Source organism: Daphnia pulicaria, chromosome 10 (assembly GCF_021234035.1).
Source record: "Daphnia pulicaria isolate SC F1-1A chromosome 10, SC_F0-13Bv2, whole genome shotgun sequence".
Taxonomy (NCBI): domain Eukaryota; kingdom Metazoa; phylum Arthropoda; class Branchiopoda; order Diplostraca; family Daphniidae; genus Daphnia; species Daphnia pulicaria.
Window position 1 is genome coordinate 2,801,743 of NC_060922.1, and position 24,624 is coordinate 2,826,366.

Consider the following 24,624-nt stretch of genomic DNA (forward strand, 5'->3'; position numbering starts at 1 on the left):
ATCTCGTCTTCTCCATATCTTATTTCGCATACGGCGTATCCTACAGCAGTCACCTTATTCATAAAAAATATTGCATAATTATCATATAAAAATTTCTTACTAAATTCTGTCAGCTTGAACACAAGAAATCTTGAGTGCTTAAATAACTGTGCAATATCAAGAGACTTGTATTTTCGCATCAATTACGAAATTATTAGTACAAATATTGAGAAGTGAATTTTAGGGTTATCCACTATCTTGTTTAATTACTTATATGCCGGTTTGTTTCCTGAAATAGATAAGTTTTCCAAGTGAGATAGTCTAAACAATTAATTACGAAAAGGATACCAGGCCGAAATACAAATTATCGGAATTTAATAATATAACTGTATCGAATCTTTTTCAGGCAATTCCTTATCAAAAGCGTGGTCTACATTGGTTTGTAGCTGGGATGAATTGGAAGGAAGGTCCGCAGCTGGCTGGCCCACGGTTGCTACCGCATTGTCCAGTAGCTTGCAAGAAATCATTTGGTCGGCAACCGAAAGCAGGACTGACAGGCTGACTAACGTCGCGGACGGGTCTACTAGGACTGTGAGAAATTATTACTGAAATTATCAAGTACCCTTAAATGTTTGCTAAATTGCATCTAAATAACTTACACCACAGGATTTGCACACTTGAAGTTATTTCCGTTTCGACCGCCAGGTTGACAGGGATTTAGGAGAGATGTTGGAATTCTACTTGGCTGTTGGAATATCCCCAAAGTATTGGGTCCTTGTCTTCGTTTTCTTGATAAACGTTGTGCACGGTAAAACCTATTATTGGGTTCGTTTGCGGCTCGACCGAAGACTTCATCTAAAATTGCGTTCTCTTCCGGAGAAGAAAAGTATGGCGTTCTAGGGTCATTCATGTCAACACACTCTCCCTGAGGGCGAAAGACGTTGTAACCGAAAAGTTCAGAAGGTGAGCAAGGTCCACAGCTGCCCAACGCATGGCACAGTTCCTGTCCATTTCCATTACCGTATTTATGATTACTTATAATTGATTGTTTAACTGGGACCAATTGCAGGAGGAAATCTTGGTATCTATCAACGAGTTGACAAGTGTTGGGGGCACACTCTAATTTACCTGATGAACTAACGGATACAACCTGATAAGTTGGACACGGTCCTTAAAAAAATCATAAAAAGAAATTAATTAACAAATGATTTGGGAAAATTGGCGTTTACTGTACCTTGGGTAAATAAAGGAACGCAATCGTCATTCTCTGATGGGAATGGATATTGCCCAATAGGACAATCACAAATTGGATCTCCGTAAGCCGAGTAATATAGACGCCTACCTCCGCGACACTCTTTAGTGTCTAAAATATCGTGACAAAGACCATCTCGACCGACGAACACTTTTTCTCTACCACAAAGGCGAGGAGTACATATTCCCTAAAAGTTTGACAAAAAAACAGGTTGGATAAAATACAAGAACAGCATTAATTCTAAAAAGAACTAAAATCCCACCTCGTAAGTATACGGGTCGACCGTTATCCAAAGCAACACACTATAGCAAGGACCTTTCTTCAGAAGTGGATAACAGTATCCATCGCCCTTAAATCGGACAGAGGAGTCCCCACAGCCATCATCAGCAAAAGAAGCATTAGATGGTTTCCTATTTTGTGGAACTGGAGCAGCAGCATTGAACGGATGATAACTTCCATAAGAATTGTCGGTCGTACTGGAGATATATCTAGGATAGGTTGGCGCGTTGTTTGCCAATACCAGTGCGACAGCAGTCGCAAATATTATTGCTGAAAACAACATTTCCTTAAATGTTTCGTGTTCCAAAAAGAGCGGGTTTGTCTGAGCTTTTCCTTTACTCTTTGTGATGGCGAAACAAACTGTGTTTTTGTTTAATTAACTGCAATCCTTCTATGAAAAAACAAAAACATTATACATTACGTAAAAATAATTTAGTCAACCATATAAATTAATCCGATTTCTTTAGGATACTTATTAGTACCGCGCTTGATGATTGAGGTGTAACAAACCGCTGGCAATACGCCAAAATATTGCGCATGGAATTCGTTCTTGAGTTTCACAATTTCTAAGAACACTCGATGTTCGTCCACAGCCAAAGGGGATTTACGATAGAGAAACCAGTTCACTTTTGCCCCTGTTTTTTTTTTTTTCGTTTTCTCATGAAAGAGATGTATGTTTCACACTTCATAAGCAACGGCCAAAAACCACATTTTAACGGAAAGTCTGGTAAGTTATTGCTAGTGTTACTTGAATTGAACCACTAGATTAGATAACACCTTCACTGCAACGCCAAGTGAATATTAATTGTGGTCATTCTGGTATTATCAGGAACGACTTTTTTCCTAACAAATAGGCCCCCAGCTCGTAGGTTGTAGTTTTATGAGCAAAGAATGAAAGTGGTTCGTGAAAGCCAATCCTGAAGTTCACGTTATAAGATTAACACGTACGACGACGATGAATCCCATGTTTGGAAATCCGACGACTATGATTAAAACCGACAAGAGTTCCAGCAGCAAAGTGTCCATTTATCTGACTTAACTACTCCATCATTGGCATGTTTGGCAATGCTATTATAGTCTCTTGAAGGTTTCCTAATTCTAAACCATGGCATTAATTATTTTGCAAGGCCATTAAAGCTGCTCTGCTCTTTCACTCTTTCAGTCTAATGAAAATTTAGTGGGTTACGTCTATTCGTCTAAAACCCAGTTTTGAGTTTTCCGGGGGAGGAGGAAATAAATGTGGTAATCTATTGCGGTGTAACGCTAAAGAATTGTTTAAATAATCATGACAAATAATCGCTTTCCCGCCCCCAGAATTGAAAAAAAAAAAATATTCACTTTACAAAGAACAAAAATAATCTTTGATCATACCTCGACTCGACGAACGTTTCCGGTGGTTACACGTGCATCACATGGAACATCAACAATTCTACAAATCAAAACGAACCTAAACAAATAGCAAATCAAAATGTCATCAAACAGTATAATTGATGGAAGCCAAAAATTGCAAAACTGAAGAAAACAAAAACTTACCGGTTACATAATGTCAGCAGTTGAATGAAAACGATCTTGGGGTTATCCAATATATTCTTCAAACTCTTGAACACGTAGGCGAAAACTGGGTTGCCTATCGACGATCACGAAGGGACGACGACACCAATAAGTTGACATTCTTTTCACTGGTTAATGTTTTTCTTCACAGCGATATTATGTTGCTTAATATGAAATCTGGTCAGTATTGATACACAGATAAGACTATAGACTCTACTGGAAATCCTACTATTACAGGCAAACATGATGTCTAGTATTAGCAGTTCAAGAGTTCAAGTTATAAGATGTTACTAAGACTGAAAGCTCGAGTTCACTTGATCAGGTACTTGTTCTTCACTGTTGCATAATTGATAAAAAGAGACAACTTCAACAGTCACACTGTACTTGAAACTTGAAAGGCTTGTTTTGAGCTAAGTTATGGTGTTGTCTAACATTGTGTCAACAAAGATGGACTTAATAAAAACACATTTTGTGTCAGCCTCCCTTTTGAGAAGGGATATTTAAAAAAAAATCCAATGCACGCGATACAATCCATCGTTCCTCACTTCTTTTACCAACGTGATCTGGGAATCTTGGGCTTGTTTAAACATTTTGTTTTTCAACCAAATGCAAGAGGATCTGGGACGATTCAGGGCAATCGAGAAACAAATGAATACTTCATGTGAACGGACAAATTAAGTCCGTTCGTCGCAAATGTACACTATGATCAAACATTTCTAGGTTAAAGTCTAGTTTGAGGGGGTAGATTCACAACACAACATTACTTCACTACAATACGACACTAGACTACTACAATACCACAATACATTTAAACACTACAATCTTACGGGACAGCTCGATTAAAACATGGGGTTTTGGGTGGGGAAGTAACTAAGAAACGTAACGTAACAATGTAGTGTAACAATGTAGTGTAAAATTGGCGCCAAATCACATTATCACGTTACGTTTCTTAGATATCGAGCTTTCCCGTAAGATTGTAGTGTTTAAATGTACTGTGGTATTGTGGTAGTCTAGTGTCGTACTGTAGTGAAGTGATGTTGTGTTGTAAAGCAATACAGAAAATTAACTTATGCCTCAAATTTTACCGAGAAATGGTTAAAATATTAGACTATACGTTTCAAGATTTAAAAGGCGAAAAAGTATTGAAGCTTTTGATGTCTCACTTAATGGCTTCAACACTTTTTGGAAATGTACGCACAAATAGTTTTAAAACATTTAAAATGCTAATTTAAATCTTACTAGGCCCAGCCGACCACGCGATACTTCCAGTTTTTACAGACTGAATAAGAGAGAGAGAGGGGAGGGGGAATAGCGCTGCATTGTCAGACAGAAAGATATTGCAAAAAGAAAAATTATGATTACCATGAATGGGTTTGAATAATTAAGAAAAAGTAGAATACAATTTTTTTTTTTATAGGTTAGTCGATAAATCAATGGAACGTAAATGCTACAAAATTTAAAGGCAACAATTTTTGCGTTTTTTAGTCTCTTTAAAATATCGCGATACTTATAGCGTGGTTGACCAAATGGGTTTTGGTTTTTGTGCCCCCTCCTCCCCGTTACCACCCCCACTAACTAGGGGGGGGGGGGTGGCTAACTTAAGTTACCCATACCCCGCCACTAACTTTGCCGATGCAAGTGGCAGCGGAGCGGTTTTTGTGCCCCCTCCTCCCCGTTACCACCCCCACCAACTAGAGGGGGTGGGGGTGGCTAACTTAAGTTACCCAAACCCCCACTAACTTTGCCGATGCAAGCGGCAGCGGAGCGGATGCAGCGAGAATACCTCCAGCGTGACTCGAGCCCGCGGGGGTGGGGGCCCCGGAGGGGCACCCCCGCGGCCGCGAGAGGAGTGCTGGAGATTCTCGCGGCTAAAGAGCGGAGCCCGCGCCGCATAGGCAACGTTGCCTAGCCAGAATCTATTTTTTAAACCCAGAACACTGTTAGCTCAAGGGCATCTGTATAATGAAACGAGCTTGATTGGCAACGCAGGTTTTGTAAACTGCAGTCGTTAATCTCGCCATTGATGGAATCAGGAAACCGAGTGTCGGGGCTGAGAAAAGAGCAAATAGCAAACTGCGTGTCTAATAAATTAAAAAAAAAGCTTGCAGTAGTGTTCGTCACCTACACGGTGGCACACAATTTTGATTTGAAAATTCCATAAGGCTATTAAAGTTCTTTGGTGTTCTGAGTTATTGAGCAGAATTTCGGTGCGTTGTGTGTGTTAGTACAGTTCGTTGACATTTCCATTACTACAAAGTGTTGTGTGTAGTGTAGTGTAGTAGTGTTGGTTGTGTGCAGTGTGGTAGTGTATAGTGTGTCGTGTAGTGTAGTAATGTTAAACTGTAATGTAGTAGTGTTGGTTTTTACTGTGGAAGTGTGGTGTTGTAGTGTTGTATGTAGCGTGAATCTACCCCCCTAAACTAGACTTTTACCCATTTCTATTGCTGAACCTTTTATAAACTGACACTACGATGAGTTGGAAGACCAACGGACACTTGGAAGTTTGTACACCTGCGACTAATTCAATGCCAATTTTTATGCGGAAATGGCGGAGTTGCAGACGAACTTTCCTGAAGCGGTGCTGCCAATTTTTTGGTGGGTCGGTTTCTCCCCCCGCTAGATGGAAACAGTTTCGCAAGTTCGTTTGAAAAAAAAGCGGGGCTGAGGCATGAAGTAGTACAGTTAGTTGATGCATGGTGATGTACGTAATTGAGGTTTGAGGTGCTATTATTGCACTAAAACCTGCCATAAAAGTGTAGAAAAAATTATTAAGCTTTTGGTGCAAATCAGTAATTAACTTACTGATTATGCAGAATTGAAAATTACTTTTTATAGGCGACTATACAAAACATTACTTCCAACGAATAAGCAATAGGAATTAAACAGTTGTCTCGAATCCCCTATGTGAAACTTCAAAATTAATTGCTATTGCAACTCTCCTCAAGATTGAACGTTTCATAATAGTTGGTTTACAATATCCAAGGTTGGCGGGACCTCAGTCCAACCAAAATTTGTTATCTCACTGTCCTCAATAGAATTGGGAATTTCAGAATGTTTGTCAAGCTGTAGTAGGAATATAAAGGTTATCCCAGCTAGAGATATTGACAAATCCCCACAGCACAAAAGGTAGTAAGTAGTATACTGGTAAAAAAATGATAAAAAAATAAACTATTATTTGGGAATAGCCCTTCCATGTAGCACTTTGTAATTTTATTATAAATCATGATGTTACACAAAATTGAGTTGCGTTTGTCCGTATTCACAATGTGCTCCGGGCAATCACGTTCACCGCTTACCTTCTCGGCTTCTCCTTATCTCATTTCGCATACGGCGTCTCAAACAGCTGACACTTAATTCATCAAAATGTTTGTTAAAGTATCGTACAAAAGTTCTTAGTTAAATTAAGTCATAGCAAAATTAAATTAGGAAAGCTAGAACAGAAGAAACTTGAGTGATTTTGATAACCGTGCGATATCAAGAGACTTGTATTTTCGCATCAATTACGAAATTTCTTATACAAATATTGAGAAGTGAATTTTAGGTTTATCCACTATCTTGTTTAATTACTTATATGCCGGTTTGTTTCCTAAAATAGATAAGTTTTCCAAGTGAGATAGTCGGAACAATTAATTACGAAAAGGATACCAGGCCGAAATACAAATTATCGGAATTTAATAATATAACTGTATCGAATCTTTTTCAGGCAATTCCTTATCAAAAGCGTGGTCTACATTGGTTTGTAGCTGGGATGAATTGGTAGGAAGGTCCGCAGCTAGCTGGCCCACGGTTGCTACCGCATTGTCCAGTAGCTTGCAAGAAATCATTTGGTCGGCAACCGAAAGCAGGACTGACAGGCTGACTAACGTCGCGGACTGGTCTACTAGGACTGTAAGAGAAATTATTACAGAAATTATCAAGTGCCCTTAGTTGTTTGCAAATTTGCATCTAAATAACTTACACCAAAGGATTTGCACACTTGAAATTATTTCCGTTTCGACCGCCAGTTTGGCAGGGATTTAGGAGAGATGTTGGAATTCTACTTGGCTGTTGGAATATCCCAAAAGTATTGGGTCCTTGTCTTCGTTTTCTTGATAAACGTTGTGCACGAAAAAACGTATTACTTTTGTTATTCTTTGTTTTTATGGGTTCGTTTGCGGCCCGATCAAAGACATCATCTAAAATTGCGTTCTCTTCCGGAGAAGAAAAGTATGGCGTTCTAGGGTCATCCATGTCAACACACTCTCCCTGAGAGCTAAAGATGTTGTAACCAAAAAGTTCAGAAGGTGAGCAAGGTCCTCGAGTGCCTAACGCATAGCAGTATCCATATTCATCGTCTTCGTCATCGTTACTTATTCTTGATTGTTTAACTGGGACCAATTGCAGGAGGAAATCTTGGTATCTATCAACGAGTTGACAAGTGTTGGGGGCACACTCTAATTTACCTGATGAACTAACGGATACAACCTGATAAGTTGGACACGGTCCTTAAAAAAATCATAAAAAGAAATTAATTAACAAATAATTTGGGAAAATTGGCGTTTACTGTACCTTGGGTAAATAAAGGAACGCAATCGTCTTCCTCTGATGGGAATGGATATTGCCCAACAGGACAATCACAAATTGGATCTCCGTAAGCCGAGTAATAAAGACGCCTACCTCCGCGGCACTCTTTAGTATCGTAAATATCGTGACAAAGACCATCTCGACCGACGAACACTTTTTCTCTACCACAAAGGCGAGGAGTACATATTCCCTAAAAGTTTGAAAAAAAAAATATTGGATAAAATACAAGAACATTATTAATTATTAAAAAAAAATCCCACCTCATAAGTATAGGGGTCGACCGTAATCCAAAACAACACATTCTCGCAAGGGCCTTTCTTCAGAAGAGGATAACAGTATCCATCGCCTTTAAATCGGACAGAGTAGTCTCCACAGCCATCATCAGGATAAGAAGAATTAGATGGTTTCCCATTTTGTGGAACTTTTGCACCATTAAACGGAGGATAACTCTCATAAGAATTGCCGGCCGTACTGGAGACATCACTAGGATAGGTTGGAGCGTTGTTTGCCGATACTAGCGCGACAGCAGCCGCAAATATTATTGCTGAAGCCAACATTTCCTTAAATTCTTCGTGTTCTGACAACAAAAACAGGTTTGTCTGGGTTTTCACCTCGACTCTTTGGTCTTTGGAATGGCGAAACAAACTCTGTCTTTGTTTAATTAACTGCAATTTTTCTATGAAAAAAATGTATATTAGATTACGTCAAAATAATTTTGCCTTTAGTTATTATTACTTAATTTGTTTTAATTAAAACGATTACTAATACCGTGCTTGATGAGTGAGGAGTAGCAAACCACTGGCGACTACTTCAAAATATCTGGGAGGAATTCGTTCTTGAGTTGCACAATTTCTAAGAACACTCGATGGACCCGTCCACAGCCAAAGGGGATTTACGATAGACTAACCAGTCCACTCTTGCTCCTGCCTCTTTTTTCGTTCTCGCATGAAAGAGATGTTGGTTGTCACCCTTCAAAGGCAAAAAAAATTTACTATAGTTCTACAATCGAAAAAGAGAAAGGCAAGCGGCATAAGCGTGCAGTATAAACTGGTGTAAACCATCCGCGACAGGTTGGTAATTAAATAGGTAGAACAAAAAACGGCCGAGTCACGAACAAATCAGTGTACGGGATCACCTTGAAATGGGCATTAATCAGAGGAAAGAAATCAATCTCATACCAGAAAAGGAATAAACATTATGATTAAGAAGGTCATGAGACGGAAGGCCAACACCCACTCCCAGAATGCTTTGCAGTCACACCCAACTTTTTTGGGCGTTTCAACTTCCGATTGACCGACCTTCTGCGCGCGGCACCAAAAGACACGGAAGTCTGGCGTAATACTGCGTTGGAAAACCAGCTCGAGTGTAGAGCAAATATTTTCTAAACGTGTTTGTTCCTTCTACGGTAGCCATACACTGTTAACACGGCACATTTTACTGTATCGTACTATCGTAGTGATGCTATCATAAGTTTTGTTATATCACAGTCGTGTACATTTGGCTGAGTCATCTGTGCTAACTGGAGAGATTTTGGAGGTTATAACGACTAAAGAGTATGGTAAATATTGTTTTTGGGTCTGATCGATTTCAAGCACAGTTGGAGCATGGAGCTATAAAAAAAGCCGAAAATGCGGGTTTATCTCCATTTCAATCGTAATGGCGGAATCGAGAATCTCAGATAGGTCAAGGTTTCTCACCGCTATGCAGGTTTTCCCGAAATCGACAACGCCCCTACCACTTGGCCTAGTCACAATCCATTCTTGTCCCTCAGAAACTGATTTCACCATAAAACATCAACGTTGTCTTTACAATTCGTCATTCTTTAGAAATCTAAACAAGTGTTCTTTGTTCAGCGAATAAAGTAGGCTCCATTGTGAAAGTATAGATGCTGGCTACCTAAATGTAGTCTCTCCATAGATTGCTTAGTCATGGAGTTAGGTACCTATTACCGAGACGGGTACGGAGTTACCTTCAAACCAAATGATCGCTATTTAAATAATTACCACGCTAGCCAGACCACTGTTGCGCAAGTTGCTACAAGCTACAAAATCTGAAACTCCAGAAAAAAAATGAGGATTAGATTAATTGTAATATGTGTCAACACATTCATCGACAACAATAATATACAAACTTAAATAATCAATCCACAATATAATCACCAACCGTAACAGAATTGTGAATGGCTACACGGTCAGCTTTGGCAACAGCCACAAGAAGATCACTGTCACTTCCAGATTTGATGGACCAAGAATGAAGAGCAGTGGCAGTCGGGTAAGGAAGTCGGAATTTTTGAACGTATCCACTGGCCCCTTCGTAGTGGTAGACGGTAACGGCCTCGTGCTCAGCCAACAGAAGATAATCATCAGGCAAGTTACCGTGACTGAAAGTTGTGATGGCGCGGACGTCACAAGCTGGAATAATGTGTTCCAACTTCATGGAACCGGTGTTTGTGCTAAATAAACGCACACCCGGACAACCAACAACACTTGCCAATAATTCGGGTGAGAATGACATGATGAGGGCAATCATCGATTTGGAACCCAAGCGGAAGTTGTGCATCTTGTAATCGGAATTCCATTGCCCGTTAGAATTGGACATTTCTGCTGGCGTCTTCATGCGCTCGTACACTTGCACTCCACCCAACGACGTCACTGCTGGATTTGTTTTACTGGCATTTCCGCTAGTCGACACCGATCGAAGATTATGGATAGCTTCGTCAGTTATGTCCACCACATCTGATCCAAAATCCTCAACCAAGTCCATGCGGAAAGGATCAACCGAAACGATGCGCCAAAGTTTTGTTCCAGTTGTAGAGAGACTCGCTGCAGAATCAGGTGGCAACGCAAGCCATTTCGACACGTTGCCCGTGTCCGGAGGAATGCCAGCTAGACTGTAGCTTGTTTCATTTGACTTGCGACTGTAGACCATTGAACCTCCACGGGTCCCTATGAAGAGAAGTGAAGTGTCGTTCATCTGTAATTCGGAAAGCGCAGTGACTTGGTGCGGCAGACCGATGGTCTGACTGAGATCCAAGTGATCCATCTTGAAATACGCGTGTCGCAACGCATCATGCCATTGTAAGGCTGCATTGTATACGTTTCTTTCCTCTACCTATCGTTCAACGTAAAATTAATGAAAATTAAAGGCATTGCGATTTTTGCATTGCAATACCTTTAGAATTCGCGGTTCGACGAAGCTAGTAATGCCAGTTAACTGGCCAACGTTGAAAGAATTGTCATTGATCTTGGCTTCAACTGGTAGCAGGAAATTTCCGCCATGAATTATAGCATTTCCTAAGGACCATACGGCATTGGTGTTGATAGGCGCATCAAGGTAGAGCGCTCGCGATGCCAGATCAGCCAAATCAATATCATTTGTCAGTCCAACATTCACAACGTTACCACTAATCGTAAGGTCACTGAATTGCGGAGCTCCTAGTAAATGAAAGTAGCAAGGAAATGTAGAATTATTCAATGAAAAAAGGTGGCGCCATAATTAAATTACCATAGACAGATCCAACATTCGCAAGCATAACAACTTCCTGTCCAAAGTCAGGTATTCCGTTCACTTTCTGAGTAACCGTGAGGTTTCCTGATAAATCGACTTGGCCTTGGAAGACTTTGTGCGATTCAATCTTTTCGTCCCCATCCACCTGTAAAGTACAAGCGGCTGTAAGAACATATTTCAAATAAACAATTATTTTTTGCTGTCACCATCCAAGTGTTTACACATTCCGCCTTGAGGTCGAATCCATTAACTCGGGCTCCGTCTTCCAGTATGATGTCACCGAGCATGATTATTTTATCAACCACCATGGAGTCAGGTAGCTCTTGGTCAGTGTCTAGCGTAACAAAGCCAGAAGGAAAAGATTGGTCGTTCAGCTTGGAAACTTTCACATTCCGGTTGACTGAGATTGTTTCAAAAACCATTGTTCCGTTCACAATATCACTGACGTCAAGCCGAATGGCATCTCTCGCTGTGCTAATTATATCCGGATACACGGAATCACTTGACAGCCTGTGTGTAGACAGCCGAGCAGTTTCCAGCTGATCGAAATATTTCGGAGACGTAATGTTTGCATCGACATCGACAAGAACAACGTCTTCGATAAACTTCTTCACGTCGACACCATTCAGCTCTCCAACCGATAACGCGCCTTCAATCTAAAATACACATACAGTGATAAAATCAATTTGAAATGTACATATTTGAACCGCCCTCTACTAACCTTGACGGGACTGGTGAATGTAACAGTCTCCGTGAATATATTTGTATCATTGATTCGTGCCAGTGAGGAAACTAACTGCTCCCAATTCTCGCCCTGTAGTGATTTTATCTCTAGAGAGTCTACATCGATCTGTTGCTCGAAAATGATGTCACCGCGGTGGATGTTATGAGTCAGCGTTTGGGAGGAGAACAGCAGCGAGTTTGGTACCCCGTTGAGAGTAGTCGAGTCTCCAATCATTTTCATATCGCCAGCAATAACTTGATCTGCGAATTTAATAGGTGATTCGATCGTTTGGTCGGCGCTGATGTGCAAAAATGAGTCGAGTAAACGGCGGCCGTTCACCAGTTCGGCGTCCACATCTCCTTTCACTTGAATTGTTTTAAATTTCTTGACTCCTGTAACGCGGGGCTTTTGATTATGATGGACAACGTCGTCCTTGAGTCGCTGAAGCGAGAAGCCGTTCACAGTTCCGCTTACACGAATTTGCTCCGATTCCAGATGCTCAAAGGACACGCTAGTGTTAAAAATTAATTTTTCTCGTATGTCTCCAGCCACTTGACTTAGCCAGTGAAGGTCGTAGTCGTTAATTTTATTCGATGAAGTCATGATGTCGCCTTTGACTTCCAACACATTTATATCGAATAAATCAGCTTTGATTGTCTGAGCAGTTGGGGAGTGCGCGTGTACGAAAGACGATTTCCACTTGTCCACAGTGAGGCCGTTCAGTGTTCGGAATGAAAGTGTATCTCTTGAAATATTACCGACCGCCCAAGCGCCTCTAATCCATTGATCCGTGGAGACGGTAACTCTTCGGCGGTCGAAGAGATCCAAATCTAATCCGTTGACATGGTTTGTAGCGTCCGTCATATTCAGATTGCCGCCAATGGTCAAAGAACTGAAATCCGGAGAGACTAGTTTTTGTGGTGCAGTGAAGGTTTGATCCACACCGTCGAGCACCATTAAATCCGTGGGAAAACCGTTGATAGATCCGTTGACTATGATTTCATCACTAACACTGACGTGGTAGAATTTCAAGCGGCATGTTACCGAATTGAAGTTATCGTCAAATTGCAATACACTTCCTAGCAGCTCATCCAAATTATATTTGTTAAGACGGCCCTTAACATCCAGCGCAGAAAAGTCGACAAAACGTTGGAAATCGTAGCGGCCAGTAATAGTCTGATCAGTGCTGGATGTAAGCAATTCCTCCAATAACTTCAACCCGTTTATGTAGCCGTTAACCTGCAGACTATTTATCTTCAATGAGGAAAATTTCTTGGGGCCAGTTATTATAACGTCGTCGCCATTCTGCATGAAGAAAAATTATCGTGAAAGCTATAAATCTGAGAAAATTTAATGAGAAAATATTTTTACTTACGGAATAAACAATGTCGTTCAGGAGGTCTTCAAGGCTTTCTCCGTTTACCTTTAGGTGTCCGGCAGCCAAAGAGCCACCAATTGAGCATAAATTACGAATGGTGACGTTCTTATTTATTCCTTGCAGCTTTAAGATAGCAGGATGTACTCCGTGTTCCCTGACAGCTTTCCAGTTAACACCATTGACATTTTCTACGGTTAAATCTCCAGTAGGAACTTCAAATCCATTTAGCAAACGCAATGTTCCCTCAACAGTTTGATTTGTATCGAGTGTAAGGGCGTTGTGAAGATGATGGTTGTTAACCGTTTTTTCGACATGAAGTACACGGGTGGTGACATTCCCATGGAAAACTTTTTCTCCTGTATGAGTACACGCAGGTTTTAAATAAATCTGCTGGAAAACTGTATTAAAGAATATACCAGTCATGATGATGTCGTCCAAACTTGTGTTTTTAGTTATGAAGTCATCAAAATTAATTCCGTTGATAATTTCAACTTGGAGAAACTTTTCAGCAGTGACACCCTATACAGAAATGAGCGGAATTATGAAATAATTTTTTTGCGTTGCAAACCTAAACATACTTGTTTAAAAACAATGCTGCCTTCAATAAGCTGGTCAGCGTCTAGTCTAATAGCGCTGGCATTCAAAGCCATAATATCGATGTTGTTAACCATGTCAGATTTGATCTCCAAATTTCCGTCTATCATCAAATGGTCGAAATGGACTTTATCCAGCTGAACGTCAAGTGTTTTATCGACGACGACATTAGGTAGCACATGCGAAGCATCAACTCCGTTCAGGTGTCCATCGACAGATAAATCGACAACGATCACATCATCAGCGAAATTAATTGAGTCTACAATTAAAAAAAAATGTTATTGTCTTTAATAACAGAACGAAGTGATAATATTTACCATGGGTATCATTTGAAGTCAAAATTTCACTACTCAAATCGATTCCGTTAACAGTTCCACCGACGATTACGTCTCCGACAACGCTAACATTATTGTTGACGATGAGGTTACCAGTGATTTTAGGATGTTTGTCACTTTTCACAAGAACATCTTCAACTAAAATGCCGTTGATTTGTTTGGCGCTAAGGGCATCGGTTGTCAGTGTCCCCATTAACACAAGACTCTCTATCATTCGCTCAGAATCAAGCCGGACTACATCGGTGACCAAAGGGTCGAAAGGTAGTCCATTCAGTTTCTCAACAGACAATTTGGTTACTTCGAGTTGATTGATTAACATTGACCCGTCGACGATAAGGTGTCCAAAATCGATGTTATCTTGAGTAGCGTTTTGGATTGTACCTATGAATCAAATAATAGTAAAATAAAAATGAATCAAATATCATGTTTAATCACTTTACCTTGTAAACGACCATCAATGTCGTCAAGCAGCCTTTCTAGTTCAGTCATCTTTTTCTGGATATCACCGACGATGACATCAAGTCCGGGGATCCAGGATTCCGGATTGAAATCAACTTCAGTTTGATTGATTTTCTCCAGTGTAACTTCCGGTACCTCAATCGTTCTCACCTTCCACGAGCCCTTCAGTTTGACGTCACTATCATACAGTACTATTCCTTTGGAAAATTCGAGAAATTCGCGCGATTTGGCACCAGCCTTTTCAGCCGCCGAAGTAGTCGCGTCGATGCGACCTTGAACTCCGAGTAGTTGTCGGGCTACAGGATTTTCTACAGGCTCCAAGTGGACATCGACTGTAAAAATCCATCCTACTGATCCTTCAGAAATGACCAGTAGTAATTGCTGATCGAGAATCATTGACGTGAGTGAGCTGAAATCCAAATTGTCGATAGATGTGAGGCAGCCAATGTCTAGGAACCAAATATTAGTCTGTGATTTAATGTACATGACAGAAAAAGTTAGTATGTTACCCGAAGGTTTTATTTTCTTAGGCGGTGAATCTATAACGATTGGATCGGAGCAAGTCGATTGCATGGGTACGAATGTAAGTGACGAGGCATCTAGCAGCAAAATATTGACGAAAGCTTCAAATGACGTCACATTAAATCCACTGATTAATAGAAAAGTATCGTCGCGGTAAGTTGGTGGCGATAAAGGCTTGATGACCGACACGCCTTGAAGAGGCAAAGTTTGTAATGCCTCGTAGAAACCATCGACGAACTGGAAGATTTTCATAGATTGAAATGTGGCAAACGCCAAGTAGTGAGTCGAACCTATCCGGAAACATTGAAAATCCTGCGGAAGAGGGATTTAAAAATAACTACCTGAATTCTTCTAAATAATACAATAGAAGACCACTTACCTTAACTCCTTCTGCCTCAATTATCTGGTGATGTTCTAGTTGAAGAGTGTCAAACAGATAAGTGTTGAGCCGTTTCTGATCAACGTCGTAATGAAACAGATGACCTTTGCCATCAACGGTACATATCTGTATCGGAGAGTTGTCGGTGAATGAGGATGTCGTCACCAGGCTGTTGGGTGGAAAACAGAATACATAACGTGATAAATAATTACAGGAAAATAAATACGATGTACTTACTCGAAGTGAATTTGGCCTTTATTCAAGGCCAACTTGAAGATTCCAGGTCTTATTTGATTATCTGTCTTTTTAGCTAACATGCAAAAAATATCTCCATTCACGTCAAACACTTGCAACCCTGCAAACTCGTTAATAAGCTGTTGGTTAACAGAGAGTTCCAGTGTGTCCTGCTATGATAAAAAATTTAGCATTTGTCGGAAAAAATCGTATTAATTCAAAACTCGCCTTGTGAACTTTGTAAACCTCTAGACTTTTTGGTGTTAATACCAACAGAAATAGAAGAATTTCGCCGCTTTCTGGGTCGAAGAGTTTGAAATGCTCAAGGGATATTGCACTATCAGACAATACTAAAAGTACAAACAATGATGACATATTGTTCCAACAAATACAATCCAGCACAAATTATACTTACTTTTATAGTCCATGAGTTGAAGAGCGTTAGAATTCAGACGATACAAGTTGAGGCGATCACCACAAGTTACTAACGTGTATCTCCGTTTCTCATATTGCACCGAATCGAGCAATACTTCATTTCCATTTTGGCTTGGACATTGCAGCGTGTTGGAAGAAACGATGTTCACAGAATCCACCACCAATTCTGCCGTTTTAAAATCACGAAATAAGATAACCACATCTGCAACGCTTTCTAACTACTTACGATCTCGATGCTGATAAAGATCGGGAACGAATCCTGTCCAAACGTCTTGAACTGGAGCAGCTCGACGATGTCGTTCATGACGATCTAATGCCTGGAAGACAGTGTCCTGAAGTTGCAGTTCAAATTCTGACCACAAATTCGCTACAGCCGACCCACTATCCTAATGATTGAAACATTTCCACAATAGGAATTAAGACTAAACATTTAACAAACGAATCAAAACCAGAAAAATTTAAATTCACCGGTATCTTGAATGCCAAACGACAAGGAACAATGAGCAGCGCCGAAATTATAATAATGGAGGCCATTCTCAGGAGACACACATCCGTCACCGTCTACAGACAATCGCTTACAGACGAAGACATCTGATTCTGACCATCCAAGATCCAAGGGGCAAATGTGAGAAACTAATTTTACAGATACATTTTCAATTTTTGAATTACTTCGTATTATTCTTTAGCATGTAACAAAAAATACACGAATTAAAATAGTGTAATTGGTATCTAGATTAATGTTTATTTTTTATTTAAAAAATTGTGTGCTAATCAGACAATGTCATGGCCCCACGTGTTTCTCATGAGGCCTACGTGGATCCACGTAGATAAAAGATAGTACCATTGGCTGTAATTACGAAGGTTAGGCCTACCCCTTGACGACCTTTTTTCCCCAGGTTGGCATTACATAAAAAAGTTTTTTATAGCCGCTTTTAGTTGGTTTTGACAACCTAAATTTTGTCGTCCAACCCGCTTTCTCTCTATATGATATGCAAAGCTACCTAAGGCGTTCTGGGCTTTCTAAACTATCTAATGTTAGGACTTTGCCATTGATAAACTGTCAGTTCCAATCGCTGGTAGTGAGTGAAAGGTCGATACTGTTATCATTTGATCCTTTTTCGTTTCTGCTTTAAAGTCAAACATTTAGTTGAATCTGAACTTATTCCGCTATAGTCGAGTGTACTGTACAGTTAGACGTATTACAACTTTGCTGATTCACATACGAAAATGGCACGAGAGTACGATTTGATCATTTTTGGTGCAACGGGATTCACTGGTCAGTATGTCGTTATGGAAGTAGCTCGTGTTGCCGACGAAGAGAAACTCACTTGGGCAGTTGCTGGTCGTCATGTCGAAAAGTTAAAGCAAGTTTTGGAAAAAGCTGAGAATGTGACTGGTAAATTCAGATAATAAGCTATCTCACTGTATGTTTTTTTGTTAATTAATTTTATTTAAATATTATTGCAGGGAAATCTCTCACGAATGTTGGAGTCATTAAGGCAGATGTTAGTGATCCAAATTCACTTAGTGAGATGGCCAAGAAAGGGAAGATTGTTCTAAACTGTGTGGGGCCTTACAGGTATGTGAAAACATATGTTTTAAATGTGTTACCCTAATGCATCTTGAATTTCTAGATTTTATGGAGAAGCTGTAGTGAAAGCCTGTGTTGAAAATGGAACAAGCCATCTTGACATAAGTGGGGAGCCTCAAGTAAATTTGGACAAATAAAATAACTTAATTTTAATTTAATTAACTTTAATATCTTTTCAATTCTCCTTGATTTTAGTTTCTTGAAAGGATGCAATTGGATTACAATTCTACTGCTCGCGACAACGATTGTTATGTAGTGGGTGCTTGTGGATTTGACAGTATCCCAGCTGATATGGGAACTGTTTTTCTAGAACAAGAATTTGATGGGCAAGTCAACTCTGTTGAAACATATTTGAATATCAAGGCCAAACATGTAAGCTTAATCACATAACCAATATTTAGACGAGTCTTGAATGCGCTATTATTTATCAAACGCACCAGGGATTTCGTCTTCACTACGGAACTTGGCAGAGTGCTATCTACGGGTTCGCCTGTGCCAACGAATTGAAACCGTTGCGCAAGAAGCTTTTCCCTCAGCGATTGCCCGAGTGTCAACCAAAGCTAAAGTCTAGGTGTGTAATATAAATTCAAACAATACCTTTTCAAGGTTAAAATTAGTTAATGTTCTTTTCTGTAAACAAAATAGGGGACCACTCCATCAAAATCCAATCGTCAAATCATGGTGTCTACCATTTCCTGGATCTGATCGCTCTGTTGTAATGCGATCTCAGCGGTACTTATACGAAAAGGAAAAAAAGCGCCCAGTTCAAATGTCAGCGTACGTACAATTCACTTCGTTAATTGCGGCTGTACTGATGATCTCAACGGCTACCGTGTTCGGTATTTTCGCGAGTTTCAAATTCGGACGCAGTTTGCTGGAAAAGGTAATTGGTTTTAACAAAGGGGAATTTAACGATTGCATAACTTTCTGTTGTCTGAATAGTACCCAAAAGTCTTCTCATTCGGCGCATTTGACCACAAAGGTTAATTAAATTCAAATTTATAAATTATTTAAGATATATATAAATTTAAAATTCTTTCAAAGGTCCAACTAAGAAAGAAATGGATGGAACGTCGTTTGTTCTTACTTTAGCTGGTAAAGGATGGAGTGAGAAACTGGCAGAGCCGACGGATGTGAACAAGAGCCGCCCCGAAAAAGAGCTGGTGGTTCAAGTGTCTGGACCTGAACCAGGTTACATTAATTAATTATTAATTATTATTATTTGTTATTTAATTTTCGTTCTGCTACACCAATAGGTTACGTTGCCACACCAATATGCTTGGTACAAGCCGCTCTTGTACTCCTTCGCGAAGCTGATAAACTGCCCTCTGAGTACTTACATATCGATTTTCCCGTGTTGTGTAAAGTTCAAAATTTTTATTGTATTTTTACAGAGGGGGAGTGTATCCACCTGGAGCGGCATTTGGTAAAACTTCCCTGATTAAACGTTTAACCAAATATGGAGTCAAATTCGAAACTGGACTCAAAAGTTCCCTATAAGAAAATGAAAAACATTTGTTGCTGCACTTTTTCTTGTTGGAAAAATTATCCCTCTATATTAATTCATATTGTTTTTTAAAAAGAAACTTTACTTTTGTTACTTAACTTAGGGTTTGGTATGTATTCCATTTACCTAGCATTAAATTGGTGGTTCTTTGCAATTTTTTCTTGTCTTGCTTTATTTATTGGGTGTACAAACTAGCAGCAAAAACAATGTCACGTTTGATTGCTGTAGAAGCTTCTCCCATTTTCTGGTAGAGAATCGGATCGCCAATGATGCGAGCAGCATCTCGGACATCACGCAATGTTTCGTCTAATCGCTGAATACACCGCACAATCATTCCTTCTTGGACATCCGTCAACCCCATGATCTCGGCAAAAGGCTATTATTAGGGAAAATAAGCATTATTAGAACGAACGTCAAATATACGTTGAAGGAAAATTACCATTCCTTTGGCCCACTCGTAAACAACTTCTACCAACTCGAACCTAAACTGGTCCACAAAATCTCCGACCGCCTCCTTTAACCCACACGCCTGTTGCGTACGCCCAATCTTTTCGGCTATCTCTCGAATTCGATACCGACCCTACATTTATCAAAGAAAAGTTAATGCAAATAGTTGCTAATTTAAACAAAAACAAGAAATGCAGTTTTCACCTTTTCTAGAACAGGGGTCATTGTTGGTTCACTTGCGTTCTTTTGCTGAAATACCAGGCAGGAAAGCAAGGCAGCAATTTCAGCTGGTTGTAGTTCAGTGAGGACGTTGTGGAATACCAGCTCAGTAATTATCAGTTCGTGATTTCCCATTTCGCAAGCCACTTTGCCCTTCATTTGCACTGAGATATGGAGGACAAAAATGAATGGCTATCATTACACTGCAACCTGTTAAATATTGCTTACACGTTCCGTTGCCATCAACATAATTAAGCTCTTTTAGGACTTCGAGTCGAGAATGGTATTCAGCTGAATGTAGTAAGCTATCTTCAGACAATAAGAATTGTGTCCTCTGTAACTCTTCTTGGATGCTCATAGAGGCACTTGTTTGTTCCAACTGAATTCAAGAAATACGTAAAAAATTTAATTTTTAAAATTCTTAAAATATTTTTACATGTTGCTCGAACTGTGAGCAAGCGGTGCAGGTTGCGGACGCCAATCTGTTTAACAGAATTGTCAGTTCCTGCATCTTTCCCACTAGATCCATGTTTGTCCACTTCCAATCTTGAAGCGGATTGATGACTTCAATGGATGTAGCTTGTGAAAGACGTGATAATTCCTGAACAGCCATGGAGCAACTTGGTCCAGGCGGGTTGTCTCTAAAAAATTTAAAAAATATTAGAATTGAAATTTATCATGTAATATTTCGGCAATACCGGAAACGAGGTATTTGTCGATTATCCCAATCAGCGACAATTTTGTCTGACTCGATTTTGAGCTGAGTTCTGGTCACTTCCCAAATTTGTTTGGCTTTGATGAGCACAACGGCATGATTGACTCTTGATGTTGGATAGAACAAGCCTTTCTTTAACTGAGAGATGCCTAGCATCTTCGTCCAGATCAGGTCGTCCTTCTTGTTGGCCACTTCGCCGTCTTCACTAACCAGCAACAAAATCTTGTACAGTTTTTCTTTGGATCTTGAATCGACAGACAAGAGAATGGCTAGCTTGTTGCATCGCGATTGATGTTGGACGATCAAAACTCGCCCAGGGTTCATCTCGCGCACCATGCTAGGATGGGATAATAAACTTTCCTGCATTTCTTCCTACAGTGCAAACAAAAAAATAGTGTACCTGTAAAATCAATTGCTCAACACGAAAATACCTTTAGACGTAGATAGGCGGAAGCATTGTTGTAGTAACTATCAATGTCAGTACAAATATCACAGGCTAACTGGGGCAGCATTTGGACTTGATCGTACAGCTAAAATTTAAAAAATTAAGTTTAAACAGGAAGTCCAATCTTTACAACATTTTGCGATAATTACTTTACCTTTTGCAACTGCTCCTTCACCTTACCCAACTTGGATTGCTGATGGTCTTCGCCAAAAGATCGCTTCATCATATCCTCCACGCGTAAATGCTCGACACGCAAAAGGTTAAGAATCATGGAATAGGTAACACGAAATTGGGACGACAGCTTCATCGGCTGTCCCAACATCATTGCGTGCAATTCACTTGATTCAGGAACATCATTTTTGCACAGAATGATGACCTTGGCAGATAGGGAATTTAAATAGAAATCGAGAGACAATTTAATAAATATATACTGTGCCGGTTGTATCGAGACCACGACGTCCAGCACGACCAGCCATCTGAATATACTCCGCCGGAAGTAAATTACGGAATCCCGTTCCATCGTGTTTGCGGATAGTATCAAACACAACCGTTCTTGCCGGCATGTTAACACCCATTGCAAAAGTCTCGGTGGCAAAGAGAAGCTTTAAAATGCAAACAATGATTAATTTATTCATGATTCAGAAAATTTAGAAATATAGACACCTTAACGAGTCCTTCCTGGAAGAGCATCTCTACTACCTCTTTCAAAATCGGTAATATGCCACTGTGGTGGACGCCAATACCTCTCTTCAATAGAGTCTGCATATTCGTTACCTAGAAGAAAATCTCAATATTATTTCTAAAATATTTGCTGATTAAGATGTCGCACACCTGCGGCAGCTTTTGATCGGATCCTTTTAATCGAGACACGCATTTTTGAAAAAATTGATGAATGCGTCCTCGTTCCTCAGCTGTTACCAGATCAACCGATGTTAGTAGGGATGAATTCTGATCGCAACGATTGCGCGAAAAAGTGAATGCCACTACAGGCAATTGATCCTGTTTCTTGAGATGGTCCAAAAGTGCAATCAATAAATTTTTCTCTTGGGCTTGCCCCCAGCCTAAATGATGCAACTTTTTGTAAAATAATTGTAGACATAACTACAATAATTGGCAGCACCTTTGTGACCACCTCCTCCACCGGGGGCTCTGCCAGCTTCTTTAGTTGGTGCACCACGTCCTCTACCAGCCGCAGCTGCAGCTCCACCTGGTTTGACATCTTTCTCTTTAGACTTCTTGGCTTCCATAGCGGCCATGTACCTGTAACACGCCCAATAATAATGTAAAAAGAAAGCGAAAGAAAAAAGAAATTTTGTCAATTGAAGGATAGCCGTACCCTTTGGGGACGAAAGCTCCTTCAGCGTTAACAATAAGGAACCGTTCGTCCTTGCTCTTGCCGGTCAAGCCCGTATACAGATAGTGTTCAAGAGGTACAGGTCGCTTCAATGTACTGATAACATACATCTTTCGTCCTTTTGTTCGACCAACCCAAGTTGCAAACTACAAAGACAAACAAAAACAAATAAATTATGTAACCAAAGCTTATAAATTAATTTTTGCCATTTTGCTTACTTCTGAGGTGTTTGGAACTGTAGCGCTGAGCATTACAATATTGACATGCGACGGAAGGAGAATCAGCACCTCTTCCCAAACCACACCACGTTCACTGTCATTAATGTAATGAACCTCGTCGAAGATTACCCATTCCAAATCACGAATGATGTCAGAACCATTATAGAGCATAGAACGAAGGATTTCTGTCGTCATGATGAGGCACGTAGCTTTGGCATTGATCTGAACGTCACCAGTCAAAAGCCCCACATCGGTGAAAGTAGTTTTAAAGTCTCGGAATTTTTGGTTAGACAAGGCTTTAATAGGTGAAGTGTAGATTGCTCTGAAATGTAAAAGTTGATTTATAAATGTTTCTCAATGAAAAAGGTTGGTTTAAACTTCACCTCGTCATATGTTTTTGAGATAGAGCGATTGCGTATTCGGCTACGACAGTTTTTCCTGCAGAAGTGTGAGCAGCAATAAAAACATCTTCTCCTTTTTCGAGATGGATAATAGCCTAGAAAATAAGACATGGAATTCTTTAAAAATCTGACAAATATAAAGTACTGATAAAAATAAAACTTCGTACGTGTTTTTGAAATCTGTCGAGCTCGAAAGGCCAAGTAAACGCGGGGTTCGGAACAAGATCATTGAAGTTTTCCAGCGAAGACGATACATCAATTATCTCCGCCCAATCAGTCGACTTCAATTTCTGTTTCTCTGACAAGCTTAGTACTTTAGAAATGTCTACTACTGGAATGTCATCGAAATTTTCATTGTCGTTCTCCGACAAAGCAATCGGCTTCTTTTCAGCTGCTCGGCCGATAACATCTCATTATTTGCAAAACTATAGAAGAAATATAAATGGATTTAAATCACCAAAGTTGTTTTTCTTTGAGAGGAGTGGCTCTTCTTCAATCCATTTGAAAATGGATCCTTTCTCTTTGAGCAAATCAGCCAAGTCAATAACAGATGTGCTGTCAGATTCGACGATCAATTTAGAGTCTTCTTGGTCGTTCGGTTTCGACTTCAATGGTTTTAGAGATGATGCTAGATTAAGGTTGACATCACTCAAACCAAAATTCATTCCATTTTTGAATCCTGGTGGAACTGTTTTTAGATCTAGAATAAACACCCTGAGTTAAAGTTTCAACTTAAGCCAGTATGGACATTTTAATGAAATACCTTTTTTGAAACACAATTCCTCCAACAGTTCATCTATCTGAAGCAAATCTGACATGGTTTCAGATGGATTCCACTCTAATCCACCAGGCCAGAATGGCACATTACTTGCACTACCTCGAACCCATTCACTTGGTGGTCCTTGAAATGCAATTCACACAAAAAAGCACAGTCGTCAGTAATGAAAGCAGCCATCAAATAAAATTCATTTTAGTCAATACCTGGAATCCTTTGTAAAGACATTGATGTTTTGTTTGTCATTCCTGCATGAGGAGTGACAATTTCAACAACTTCTGCCAAGGCTCCAGTATTGATGTCTCTCTCAACCAACAAGGTAGTCGGGGTTGCAGCAACTTCAGTCTGGCACAGTTGCTTCATGTTGGCATCATGTTTCCAGTATTGCTGGACCATTTCAAGATCATGAATAGGAAGAAGCTGGGGATTTTCTAAATAATTTTGGACTTGGGATTTCATTTCCACAAGAATAGGTGGTGCTCCAAAGGGTAGGCCGTCCATTTCTGAGTCTGAACAATTTTGTGATGCTTATTAATTGCCAATATAGTAGTTTTAAAGCTGTTATCGGTTACAGCACTTTACAGCTCAATAAAGAGCGATGGATTCTCCAACAATGATTTATGAAATGTCTCAAACGTTTTCATATAATAAAATTTAAGGCTTTAGCAGATATGTTTGTTATGATTCCGCGCCTTGTATTTTTTATTCCACGAAACGTAGAAAGCAATGACAAAAGAGCCCTACAGGTGGCGGTAGAAGCA

General features: G+C 39.9%; 4 protein-coding genes across 13 annotated transcripts; 1 reads left to right on the forward strand and 3 right to left on the reverse strand.

Annotated features, from left to right (window-relative positions):
- Positions 1-143: 143 nt before the first annotated feature.
- Positions 144-3,774, reverse strand: LOC124314140. Of its 5 annotated transcripts, none has more exons than XM_046779204.1 (7): positions 3,616-3,774; positions 3,044-3,238; positions 2,882-2,957; positions 1,494-1,901; positions 1,214-1,418; positions 639-1,149; positions 144-568 (listed from the first exon to the last, which is right to left on the reverse strand). In XM_046779204.1, exons 4-7 carry the CDS (start codon positions 1,791-1,793, stop codon positions 397-399), a joined length of 1,188 nt encoding a protein of 395 aa, XP_046635160.1. In that variant the 5' UTR covers positions 1,794-1,901; positions 2,882-2,957; positions 3,044-3,238; positions 3,616-3,774; the 3' UTR covers positions 144-396. The 5 variants fall into 5 exon arrangements, with proteins under 5 accessions (XP_046635160.1, XP_046635159.1, XP_046635162.1 ...); XM_046779203.1 differs by having other exon boundaries at positions 3,607-3,774; XM_046779206.1 differs by lacking the exons at positions 2,882-2,957; positions 3,044-3,238; positions 3,616-3,774 and adding an exon at positions 1,993-2,851 and having other exon boundaries at positions 1,494-1,898.
- Positions 3,775-6,516: 2,742 nt separating this feature from the next.
- On the reverse strand, positions 6,517-16,793 carry LOC124313945. 4 transcript variants are annotated; one of them, XM_046778811.1, is made up of 22 exons: positions 16,660-16,793; positions 16,418-16,577; positions 16,172-16,357; positions 15,985-16,106; positions 15,760-15,926; positions 15,523-15,691; positions 15,131-15,455; positions 14,603-15,070; positions 14,145-14,543; positions 13,812-14,086; positions 13,650-13,752; positions 13,231-13,589; positions 11,853-13,160; positions 11,338-11,787; positions 11,129-11,276; positions 10,796-11,058; positions 9,628-10,735; positions 8,393-8,593; positions 7,885-8,300; positions 7,610-7,814; positions 7,020-7,545; positions 6,517-6,947 (listed from the first exon to the last, which is right to left on the reverse strand). In XM_046778811.1, the coding sequence occupies exons 1-17, from the start codon at positions 16,723-16,725 to the stop codon at positions 9,764-9,766; spliced, it is 5,940 nt and encodes a 1,979-aa protein (XP_046634767.1). In that variant the 5' UTR covers positions 16,726-16,793; the 3' UTR covers positions 6,517-6,947; positions 7,020-7,545; positions 7,610-7,814; positions 7,885-8,300; positions 8,393-8,593; positions 9,628-9,763. The 4 variants fall into 4 exon arrangements, with proteins under 4 accessions (XP_046634767.1, XP_046634766.1, XP_046634765.1 ...); XM_046778810.1 differs by having other exon boundaries at positions 8,393-9,566; XM_046778809.1 differs by having other exon boundaries at positions 8,393-10,735.
- Positions 16,794-17,091: 298 nt separating this feature from the next.
- LOC124314129 (saccharopine dehydrogenase-like oxidoreductase) lies at positions 17,092-19,317 on the forward strand. Of its 2 annotated transcripts, XM_046779186.1 has the most exons (11): positions 17,092-17,281; positions 17,365-17,587; positions 17,659-17,770; positions 17,826-17,901; positions 17,978-18,154; positions 18,223-18,353; positions 18,428-18,665; positions 18,725-18,764; positions 18,827-18,973; positions 19,039-19,114; positions 19,177-19,317. In XM_046779186.1, exons 2-11 carry the CDS (start codon positions 17,419-17,421, stop codon positions 19,280-19,282), a joined length of 1,272 nt encoding a protein of 423 aa, XP_046635142.1. In that variant the 5' UTR covers positions 17,092-17,281; positions 17,365-17,418; the 3' UTR covers positions 19,283-19,317. The 2 variants fall into 2 exon arrangements, with proteins under 2 accessions (XP_046635142.1, XP_046635141.1); XM_046779185.1 differs by having other exon boundaries at positions 17,092-17,587.
- A 126-nt stretch (positions 19,318-19,443) lies between these two features.
- Positions 19,444-24,574, reverse strand: LOC124313974 (helicase SKI2W-like). Of its 2 annotated transcripts, XM_046778889.1 has the most exons (20): positions 24,441-24,573; positions 24,070-24,372; positions 23,852-23,989; positions 23,546-23,788; positions 23,256-23,479; positions 23,071-23,183; positions 22,688-23,009; positions 22,452-22,615; positions 22,236-22,375; positions 21,947-22,176; positions 21,779-21,889; positions 21,547-21,717; positions 21,270-21,491; positions 21,102-21,200; positions 20,654-21,042; positions 20,392-20,596; positions 20,184-20,334; positions 19,941-20,119; positions 19,729-19,869; positions 19,444-19,665 (listed from the first exon to the last, which is right to left on the reverse strand). In XM_046778889.1, the coding sequence occupies exons 2-20, from the start codon at positions 24,362-24,364 to the stop codon at positions 19,465-19,467; spliced, it is 3,738 nt and encodes a 1,245-aa protein (XP_046634845.1). In that variant the 5' UTR covers positions 24,365-24,372; positions 24,441-24,573; the 3' UTR covers positions 19,444-19,464. The 2 variants fall into 2 exon arrangements, with proteins under 2 accessions (XP_046634845.1, XP_046634844.1); XM_046778888.1 differs by having other exon boundaries at positions 24,070-24,574.
- Positions 24,575-24,624: the final 50 nt, after the last annotated feature.

Bases quoted from the DNA above. Each gene is read 5' to 3' on its own strand.
- LOC124314140 (XM_046779204.1), bottom strand. From the start codon at position 1,793: ATGTTGTTTTCAGCAATAATATTTGCGACTGCTGTCGCACTGGTATTG. The intron at 1,419-1,493 runs GTGGGATTTTAG...TCAAACTTTTAG, and splicing joins TCGACCCGTATACTTACGAG to GGAATATGTACTCCTCGCCT. The intron at 569-638 runs GTAAGTTATTTA...AATTTCTCACAG, and splicing joins AAGTGTGCAAATCCTGTGGT to TCCTAGTAGACCCGTCCGCG.
- LOC124313974 (XM_046778888.1), bottom strand. From the start codon at position 24,364: ATGGACGGCCTACCCTTTGGAGCACCACCTATTCTTGTGGAAATGAAA. The intron at 23,480-23,545 runs GTGATTTAAATC...TCGGCCGAGCAG, and splicing joins CTCAAAGAAAAACAACTTTG to CTGAAAAGAAGCCGATTGCT. The intron at 19,870-19,940 runs GTGAAAACTGCA...TGATAAATGTAG, and splicing joins TGACCCCTGTTCTAGAAAAG to GGTCGGTATCGAATTCGAGA.
- LOC124314129 (XM_046779185.1), top strand. From the start codon at position 17,419: ATGGCACGAGAGTACGATTTGATCATTTTTGGTGCAACGGGATTCACT. The intron at 17,771-17,825 runs GTATGTGAAAAC...TTGAATTTCTAG, and splicing joins AACTGTGTGGGGCCTTACAG to ATTTTATGGAGAAGCTGTAG. The intron at 19,115-19,176 runs GTACTTACATAT...GTATTTTTACAG, and splicing joins GCTGATAAACTGCCCTCTGA to AGGGGGAGTGTATCCACCTG.
- LOC124313945 (XM_046778811.1), bottom strand. From the start codon at position 16,725: ATGGCCTCCATTATTATAATTTCGGCGCTGCTCATTGTTCCTTGTCGT. The intron at 15,927-15,984 runs GCGAGTTTTGAA...TTATCATAGCAG, and splicing joins AGGTTTACAAAGTTCACAAG to GACACACTGGAACTCTCTGT. The intron at 15,456-15,522 runs GTAAGTGGTCTT...CCTCTTCCGCAG, and splicing joins TTGAGGCAGAAGGAGTTAAG to GATTTTCAATGTTTCCGGAT.